We start from the raw sequence: 10,414 nt of genomic DNA, 5'->3' as shown, positions 1-10,414 counted from the left end.
CTCAAATTTGTCTCAAGTTGAATTTATCTGGAAAGAAAAACAAATACTGCCCCATCTTTCTGCTGTAAACATCTGTCATTGAAAAAAATAATAATAATTGAACTTCAACAAACTTCAGCAAGCAGCTTTCTGTGTACTCTGTGAAACAACATATTATAAGATATACGCTATATGGGCAAACCTCCACATTATAGCTACAGGAGCTGCTCAGCCATGGAAAGCAATGCCATTAAGCTCCCGGTACACTGAGCTTTGGAACTCTGCAATTATTGAGTCCACAGAGAGTTTTTTGCTTTTATGCAAAGTACGCGTCCACATTCAGCAATTACATTGTCTGACACTTTGTGGATGAGTTACTGTGGTTCTTTGAAAAACAAACAAACAAACAGTTTCATCATGAACTGTCGAAGAAGGAAGAAATTTCACTAACTGACTTTTGCAGTGGTGGCATCCCATTACAGTAATAGACTTGAATTCATTGAGCTTCACTGAGATGACCCATTCTTTCACAAATGCTTTTAAAGGCAGGCTGAATAACTAGAAATAAGTCTAGGTGCTTGACTTTATGCACATGTAGCAGTGGGACTGAAAAGACCTGAATTAAAGATGAAGAAATGTGTCCCAATACTTTTATCCATATAGTATACTTTGGGTGCCCTTACCAATAAAGTACTTTTTTTTTTTTTACAATTGCTTATTTCTATTTTCTGCCACCATGTTATCATCTCTCAGCCATTACCATAGTGAGCACAATGTGATCATGAATCCTCAAGTAAGATCCAAGTTGTAATAAAGTGGAAATATCCTTTATTATTGTTACAGAGGAGAGCTTATTTAGCCAGAAGTAAAATGCCCCTATAGCCAAAATGGGAATAAGCAAAAGAAAATCAACAGTTCCAAGTTAGTCTTTGGTTGAATTTGAAAAAATTATCAATAAAAAAAAGAATTAAGATGAACTGCAGGTTAAACTTCAGTTGATATTTTAGCATTGAACCATCAAACTGAGTAAAATGGGAGCCATTTAGTTCTCATAGATTAAAATAGAAAATATAGGTGCAGCACTTAACACATCCACATCCAGCACAGTTTTAATGTTCATGTTTAATGAATTTAGGAAGGATCTCTGCAGTGTTTTCATGCTACTGTCTTTGAAATTGCACAACCATTGAAATAGTTGTTACTGCTCAGGGAGCGAAAAAGGACTGCAAACAAGCTAAACTACAACATAGTAGAGCCCAGGTGTCTGAAACATGTGAAACATGCTGTAAAGATCTCTTCTGTTGTCAACACACCAGTAGCTATGACTTTTTTTTCTTTTCTTCTTCCTTTTTTTTAAAGAAAAGATTAGGTTTTGTAGGGGTTTGGGGGGGGGGGGGGGGGGGTCATGTTCTAATAGACACACATTTTTTCCAGTCAGTTTCTAAAAAGTATTTTTCTTTACACTTAGTACAAAAGAAAAAGACATGTCTACCCGTTAGTGTTTTGTTTTAAGATACTATAACATAAATAGACAATTTATTTTCAGTGTTCAGAACAGACAGTTCCAGTGTGACTGGAAAACTAACATACTCCACCATATTCCAGTTGGCAGCAGAGGGTTTTAACAGAGTTCTCCACTCAGATATTGGCGCAGCGTGATGCACCACACTTACAAAATGTTCTTCATTTCTACAGACCTCCACCATTAGCCCCAGCCAAGCTAGGGGTATCATTCATGTCAAGATTCACTTATGCCCCCACCCGTTAGTGAAAAAATGACAAAACCCACAAAGAGTTTCTCGTCAAAGACTTAACAATGGCTGTCACTTCGATCAACTCCCAGGTTACTGTGAGTTCCTCTCCATGCAAGTCTGGTTATATTGCAATCGAACCATCACAAATCCCAGAGTGCAAAGCACAGTTCCCACCGAGGGTCTCATTCTTTACACGTAGTCCCAACTTCACTGCGGATACATCAGTACATAAGCACAACCTCAATGTGACAGTAAAGTTTTGGGGGTATTACCTACTGATAATTAGAATTTACTTTCGGAAAAGCAATTAGATAGATTCTGCTGTGCAAAACGATGCCTCGAAGAGCTGATAGTGTAAATTCCATTTCTTCGCTTCAAAATCTCGAAGACACACCTTCCTGCTCGTTCTCCCGCTTCTTCCTCATTTAGCTAGTCCTTTGCGCGTCACTTTTTCTGGCACTGAGCTCTTCATGTCCTTATTTGCAGGTAAACACCTCCGTCCTCTCACTGCATGTGTTGCATTTGACGAAGCAGCACCACTGGAACTTACAATTGCACTGCCACACCTTTGTGTACTGGTGTGTATTGTATCCCCGACCGCAGCACATAAGGTCGCAGCCGTCCGTATGTGGTGAGGTGCGGTTGCACAGGCGTCCCTGGGTTCCCACGCTCCCTGTGGCTGCGTCCTCCTCGCAGTAGTTGGGCGACCTCTCAATGTATACGAGGTCTGTCTCCATGGGCTTACGGTAGCCCTGAGTCTGCTTTACCTTGAGGTGGGTGGGCTGGCGCAGTCGGCTGGCCCGGACTACCTCCACGTGCACAGCTTTATTGTACTTGTCCTTGAGTACGTAGCCAATCTCGCGGAATTTCGGAAGAGTAGTCCAACATGTTTTAGTGGTACAGGATCCCGAGACGCCGTGGCACTTGCACTCTAGCTTCATCCTTTCTTCTAAAACCTGGGGAGTGGTAGAGACAACAGGTCAGCTGTAGAGCTCTAGCAGTTATAGGACTTTCAGGTAATAGAACCCCTAGATGAAGATTTCAATTTTCCTTCTCTCTATGGATTTCCAGTGTGCTGGGAAAAAGGTAGAAATGTTTAAAGCGTCTAATTATCATTATTATTATTATTATTATTATTGTTGTTGTTATTATTGTTTCTATTTCTATTTCACATGAGTGCAAAGCTCAAGACATCTGCATAGTTTGACTAAAGTGGAAGTCCATAAGAAAATCATTGATATCCAATCGACCAATATATAGATCTTTGAACACCTTTTGTTTTGATGTGGATACTTTATTTTAGTCATTAGTTATTATAAGTCTCTTGCTCTCATTTATATTGTGCATGTCATCGCATCTCCCTTCCCTCACCCTCAACCAGTCATGGCAGATGGCTGCCCCTCTGTGTTTCTTCCTGTTAAAAGGGAGTTTTTTCTTCCCACTGTTGCCGAGTGTTTGCTCACAGGGGCTCATCTGATTGTTGGTGTTTTCTCTCCTTTCCTTACAATATAAAGCGTTTTTCTAGCTTTTACAAGAAATATCCTATAGTAGTAATTTTGCCTGTGGTTTCCATAAAACATATCACTGATTCAGAAACAAAAATATCTCATATGTTTTTGATCGCCATTGAAAATTTGAATCCATTGTGCAATTAAATGTGTTACACATGCAGTGTACAAACAGGCAAACTCAATTAATCGTTTACAGCTGGACAACACACATGGTTTAAGTGGGTTCTTAACCAATATTATGACAAAAAAATACAGCATTATTCCCATATGGGTAAGATTTTGATGTATTATGTTATATTACAATCATAAGACGGGACTATATGACAGTTTATTTTGTGTAACTCCCTTTCTTAGGTTTGGTCTTAAGATTTGTTGGTTTATCTCCAACATATGGTACACACAGGGCAGAAAGTCTTCTCTTTGCTCCCTAATCCCGCGGCATGTGGTAAATATTGCGTGCTGTTGTCAGTATTCAAGTGTCAATCCTTTGTCCCTTGAGAGTAAGAAAGAACAAAAAACAAAAACAAAAAAAGTATTTTTTTCCTAAAAGACAAAGGGACAGAGAAATCACGGGGGTGTCGTTTAGTTGAGTCCTATTAACCCGCTGCTAACAAATCTGCCATGACTCTAAAAACTCTTCGTTTGCTTGAGCAAAGCGGGCGTCTCTGTTGTTGCTGGGTGGCTGTGCAGCTTTTTCCTGGAATGACGCCTTGCCAACAGCACAAGTCATCACTTCTATCACACACTTATGAAATGTACACAAGTGATGTTATATAGCTCTCTCTGTCTTGTCTACGCACTCATGTGGTTTGAGGAAATTTGATTTTTTTTTTAAAAAACTGAGCCTTCCCGACTACATAAAAGCTGGGATCAGATGTCAAGCCTGCCTCCAGTATTAATTCAGAGTGAGGATTTCCAAAAATGCACTGTACAAAAACCACAAGAAATGTCTGGCATAAGGAGTCTGACATATGTATGGAAACATTTACTTAAAGTGTGTCCATCAAAGCCTCTGATCTGTTACTGATTAGTCCAATATGACCAGATACACATCACCGCATACAGATGCACTGAGATGCCCTGAGATGGCTTGTCAAACACACATCTGCATGTAGACTTCTTTTGGTTTGTTTTTCCATTAATAAGAGTAATAGTAACAATCAACAAAGCCCTCTTACACTCGTCATTTTAAAGGCTTCACATCTGAACAAAATCCAGATGTAACTACATAAAATCCAGTTTACATATATAGCGATGCATATGTGTGTGCCTTCATCTGGCAAATTGCAGATGGACTGATCGGATCAGTGTTGGTTTTCCAATAAGACTCCTATCTGTCTTTAACTTTTGGATGTTGTTTTTTTTTTTAAATATTTAATACCTATGTGATGCAGTTGACACTCTTGGAGTAACTGTGCATGCATCATCAAACAAAGTGAGGTACAATCAGAGAAGGCCCAAATCTCTGTGTCCTTATAAGTTCTTAAACTTTTAGCTTTCCTTCAGTATGCACACAAAAAAAGAATCTGACACTTCCTCATAGCATTTAATTTTTTTGAGCTACAAAGAGCAAAGCGGCAATAGTGCCAGCTCTAATCGAGAGAGCTGCCAGTACCATGGCATGCAGCGTAGACCATATCAGTCTGCTGTGTTAACACTAGCATTGTCGGCCTGCTTTCACACCCTGAATAGATGCAGTCAAATGGCAGTGACATGTTTTGGTATTGTGCAGACAACTGCAATAATATCCTGTTCCTGACTTTACACTTCATAATTCCATGAAAGGAACTGGAAAGGATAAATGGCAGTCCTCCATCTGGCAACCACTTGGGAAGGCTCCATTTTCCCAGTGAACATTATACAGCTGAAGTTATTAATTAGATCCATTTTTCAACTAAGTATTGTCTTTTTTCTTTTTTTCACCTCCCACACTCTCTCTGTCTTTTTTTTCCTGGTCGTTAAAGTTCTTCATGACTTTCTGCTATCTGTTCTCTAAGAAATAAACTGCTGATCTGTTGATTGATCGCAGCTTTTTGTCACAAGTCTGCGACTTTGAGCTCTTTATCTGGGAGAGCTCCGCTTGTCTGGGACACATCTCTGCATCTATGGATAAACACATGTTTGCCATTAAATCCATTCATCCAGTTGTTTGTATCTTTGGCTGGCAGATATGCCATGCTATCAACTGCTATCAAGTGACTTAAAGAATAAATAACAATTGTTCTTTGTAACTACTTCCATAGTGCTGCTAGCTCTATTTAGTTGCTCCAGACGTCCATTTATTCGTTGCGGTATCATTTATCAGCGTGATCACCAAACGCAAGCTTAATCCAATGAGTAACCTTCTTTGTTTGGAGGTAAAAACAAAAGTTAGGTCATCAAGATAATGCAAAAATTCACTTCACAGTAAGTATGCTCTCTTGAGGATAGACATTTATTGTGCACAGTTTACATAATATTTAAGTAATTAATTTAAGTAAGATTTGTTTAAGCATTTTCTGGGGTTTTTGTGACTTCGAGGCTAAAAGAAAAGTATATGACATCTTTCTTTACCTTTCTGCCTGCCTCATTGTTGTGCAAGTTCATCAGACGACGTGGGGTCTTTCTAATCTCGCGGGCATCCACGAAGCGGCGAGAGAACTCTATGCCGTACTTGATGTCTGCCGAGCATCCTCCCCATTTCCAGCCTTCCTCCTGATTATAATAACCCTGCTTCTCCCTGTCACATCCACACTGACTGAGGTTGCCTTGGCTGCATGCTGCGGTGATAGCATGGGCCACCCCAGCCGCTGTGATGGCATAGGTAAAAGCTGCTTCCCGGCTGCCTGAAAAAGAAAAACAGATAAATGCTCCACTCACAGCATTTTACAGCGCAGAGAATTTGATTTTTGACAACACCACAGATATTCAGAATCTTTCCCATCATTCGATAAGCCACCATTTTGCTTTCCTCTCATGAACAGCTTGCCTTCTGTACCTTGGTAGAAATGTGGTCATACTTCCCACCACAAATTCCTTGGACCTAGCCTGCAAGAGTGCAGTGTTGGAATTCCAGTGTGGGGAGAGCTGGGGTAGGTGCTGTCCAAAGTGCTGAATTCCTCCACAGGAGCACCTTGTACTGCTGCCCACACTGCAGACAGTTGGGGTCTGCAGGTCTCGCTGACTCTGATACTGATCACTGACAAGAAAGGAAGCCCTGTGGTGCCTAGATCAGGTAATACCAGGACCTCAGAAGATAAGAGCAGCTGCTAAACCTAACAAGATTAATTCTACCTATGTTTCATAGTCTGACTTCAGGCTTTAAAGACAGTGCATGCTTACTGGCCATGAAAGCACTCAAACTGAAGGTTTAGATTAGTTGTTATTGGCTTTAAAAAGTTCTACTTCGGCTTATGTCACTAGATAAAATACTATGTGCACTGTCATCACTTAAAAACCAAAAAATAGATTCAATGTCTTGGGAAAAAAATTGAGAATGCCAATGCCCGAGGTATAGACTTCTTGTTGTGTCAATAAGAGAAAAAAATTATATATATATACAATAAACAACATGTAAAGGACCTGGGTACACTTTAGCTAAAAGGACAGTGACAATAACCATACCATACAATTCCACTCACTTCCTGCATATCTGAAATAACTGTACTATTCCCCTAATGGCTACAAAGGGATCTGACTTAAAAGACATCGTCTCTGGGTATAGGAAGGACTGCGGGTTATTACAACCCTGGTCTCCCTCCAAGTGGCAGTAATCTAGAAGGAGGCAATCCTCAGAAACAAGGCTAGCCAAAGAGTGTTTTAAGGGGCCTTTCAGCCTGTGGAGAAGAATGTTTTGTAAGTCTTTGATGTGTGTTGTGTAATGTACTCAGTCGCAATTATTGGAATCACTCTAGGTAAAATGTGTTCTGTTGTTCTGCACTTCAGAGGGCCAAAAGCTCCATGTCAGTTTATCATTTTCTTTTTTCAGCGGTTCTCAGAGGTTCATCGTGTTCGGTAGTTTGCAAACGTCACAGTACATGACCTATCAAAAAGAATCATCCGGTTTCAGCAGGCTAGTGAACATAAAAGCTTGATGTAAATTTTCAAATGAGTGGCCGAATATAAAGTTGTACATACAGAACTTGTCACAAGTGTTCAATATACCGCCTCCAAGCTAACGGATATGATAGTCAAACTTATCCTATACTTTTGCAAGCATGTCGCTGCAACCACTGTTTTTCTTATGCTTCTTGCAGGCAACCACATGAACTCAAGGATCCCCTCTTTACTGTATTTCTGCTGGATGTCAAAACACATCTGTAGAAACCTATTTATTTATGAGTAAATTCTGGTAGCATCCTTGTAGGCTTTGGAGAGAATTCTATTTTTTTATGTATTATTTTTTATACATTGTAGACAGTTTCAGTGTATTTGACTATATGTTCTAAACACTGATTAGCCTTTAAATACAAAAATACAGCAAATGAAGTGAAAATTATAAGGAAACAAGACAAAAACGACTTTATGGACGCCAAGCAAACACTCGATAGCTTGTGTTATCCGCTAAAGCTTATGTGTACAAATTTTTATTCAACTTTTTTTTCATTTCAAAAGCAATGTGCTTTATGTACTCCTAAATATACTGCTAATATGCAGCCATTTGCAGCTGTTTTCCATTTCATTTCCTCTTCTTTTTTTAGAGGGACTTTTTACACCTCCTATTCTGGTCTCAGGGGCATTTTTGAACTCTCAGAGATGTTTTCACCCAAAGCCACTGTTAATTTCCTACCCTGGCACTGGTGCTGTAGACTTAATACCATAGCCACAGGTTTGCCTGGTGGGCACTGACTCACAACCACTTGCTTCTTTGGTTAGCAGCAGAGCTGTGCCCCACCAGCTTGTGGTGACATTCTGCTGCCCCCACCTCATACACAAATGCAGTCACACAGCTGCAATGTAGCTCTGTTCACATGCACACACACACACATGCAAACGCTCCCTGACCGGCCACATAATAAAATAATACGACACACTTCCACTTCCCTCCACCCTTGCGCGCATACACTGTTAAAAGCTCGTTTACACATAGATGCACAAACAGAGCATCACTGTAATGTTTAAAACAGGATAAAGGCAGTTTCCAGAGAAAGGGTGGTACTCAATGAGTTATGCTATTAGTGGGGCAATGATGACAATCAGAATATAGAATGCTTTCATTCTGTTTCCCTGAAAGTGACTGACTCATAAATCAAAGATGGAAAGGTTACGAACAAAATAAGTGGAGTGAAGCCAGTTCAGACAGGCAACTCCAGCCACACTGTGTTTTGCACGCTAACATGCTTCAGTTTCCACATGTCATATCCCAAACACCCCTCCTCTCAGTTTGGTGGTCTACTTGCAGAATTTCCCATTTCTCCCTCCGACATGTCAGTGCACTACCCTGATATGTCAACCCCCTTCACCAACCCAACCTGTAGGCTCTGTGTGGATGTTTACTCATCACTCCCAATTTCTGTATCATATTTAGAGTGGGTGATGAGTCAGAGTCTAGACACCAAAGATTATATTCTGCTGTTGAACTGCCTAGCTCAGTTACATTAATATAGCAATGCAAAGGTGTAGCATGTGCATCCTGCGTGTGCAACATCTTTTTTTTAAAACGCCTGTGTTCTGGAGAAAGAAAGAGGCCCCCGAACAGATGTGCATCTGATGAAATTTTGAAGGAGAAAATGCACCCATAACAGCAGCAAAAAGCCCCAAAAGAGGCTGGCCCCAGAGTCCTGACAGCACTCCAGGAGGAACCACCCTGGGATAGCCTTGCTAGCTGCCAGTGGAAAATTGGAGTGACCAGAAAAACCTCAATGAACTTGGAAACATCCAGGAGAGAAGAATGGGGGAATATTAAACCAGATGTCTAATGGAGTTTAGTGGCAAGTGTCTGCTGTAGCAGCCAAGAAAGCAGGCAAGAAGATCAGGCTTGTTTCACTGAGAACAGGTAAGGGAGCTCATATGCAGACATTTGTTTTGTTTTCTTTTGTTACGGCCCTGCGTTGGGGGCTAAAACCAGAAATACTGACTCAGTATGCTTTGGCCTTCACATTACCTGACCACACCACTTTGGACAGCGGCTCCCGCTGCGATGGCCCGCCGTGTCTTTTGACCATCTGCCGAAACTAGGACATAAAAAGAAGTCTCTGGATGTAGTGGCTTGCCGCTAAAACTGCAATCTGTGTTTAGAGACGGAGGCAGGCACACCGCTAGCCAGAATTCACATGACACAGCATAGAAGATTTACAACCGGGGATACTATACAGGCAGCACTTGTGTACTATAGACAAGCTGATGTAGTAACATTGCCGCTGACCTCAACGGGCCTTGCTTTCTTCTCTGTTCACAGGCCATAGTAAAGATATGTTGTTGACAGGAGAGGAAAGGGAAAAGATATACTGAAGGGACTTGGATACAGAATTGGCTGTAGAGCGCCCTTTTCTCTCCAAAAACCAGGCCAAGGTCAGTCATGTTGTGTGTCTGCCCCATCATGGGACAAATGGTTAAAATATACAAAAAAAAAGGTCAAGTGAGGGCAGAAATGGCCTGACAACCTTGACTTGCTAAAGGTTATCGCATTCATCTGTTATTATTATGACTGACCTGATGTTTTACAAAGCAGCTAGTGGAGATGCTGAGCTAATTTCCTTTACTAATCCTGCCAGCCAGAAACAAATTCCTTCTGTCCTCGTCAGCACGCTTCCCCATAAAACACGTCTGGGATTCTGAGAATTCCGATTGCACAATGTGATACATACGGACGGTGTACAGCCTAAGAAAGATGTAGCGAAACATGCAGACATCAAGCTTTACAGAACATCACAGCAAAGGTATGATTCGGTTACGGTAAAGGTGAGGTGAGCCAGAGGATGGGTAAAGACATTCAGTAGACTAAAAGGACTGGAGAGAAGTAGTTTAGGCTGGATTCCTGGTAGGGAAGGGGTGGGGAGGGGGTGCCAAACAACAGCAAAACACACACACATACATACACAGAAGTACACACAGAAACCGGCAGGTTTCCAGCAGAGTGGCTGAATTGCCTCTCCACACAGGCCAAGCCTGCTGTTGCTGGAGCAGTGAAGGGGAAAGCCTTTTAAAGACCCCTCATCCCAGACATGCACTCACTCCCACAGGGGACACAAG

The 10,414-nt window shown here is 41.2% G+C and overlaps 1 protein-coding gene across 2 annotated transcripts in view; it reads right to left on the bottom strand.

Moving 5' to 3' along the window:
* Positions 1-790: 790 nt before the first annotated feature.
* Positions 791-10,414, bottom strand: part of wnt7bb (wingless-type MMTV integration site family, member 7Bb) — a 28,226-nt gene continuing 18,602 nt past the window's right edge. For both annotated transcript variants that reach the window (XM_085282766.1, XM_085282767.1), the window contains exons 3-4: positions 5,798-6,069; positions 791-2,689 (exon numbers count right to left, since the gene is read on the bottom strand). In XM_085282766.1, coding sequence (XP_085138892.1) covers positions 2,210-2,689; positions 5,798-6,069 — 752 coding nt within the window. In that variant the 3' untranslated portion in view covers positions 791-2,209. The remainder of the gene's footprint in view (positions 2,690-5,797; positions 6,070-10,414) is intronic.

The sequence above is a fragment of the Mchenga conophoros genome, linkage group LG7 (assembly GCF_057382185.1).
Source record: "Mchenga conophoros isolate Kocher_MC1m ecotype Shallow Benthic linkage group LG7, M_conophoros_male_GT1.1, whole genome shotgun sequence".
Classification (NCBI taxonomy): domain Eukaryota; kingdom Metazoa; phylum Chordata; class Actinopteri; order Cichliformes; family Cichlidae; genus Mchenga; species Mchenga conophoros.
Note: the sequence above shows the minus strand (reverse complement) of the source record. Positions and strands in the feature narration are given on the sequence as shown.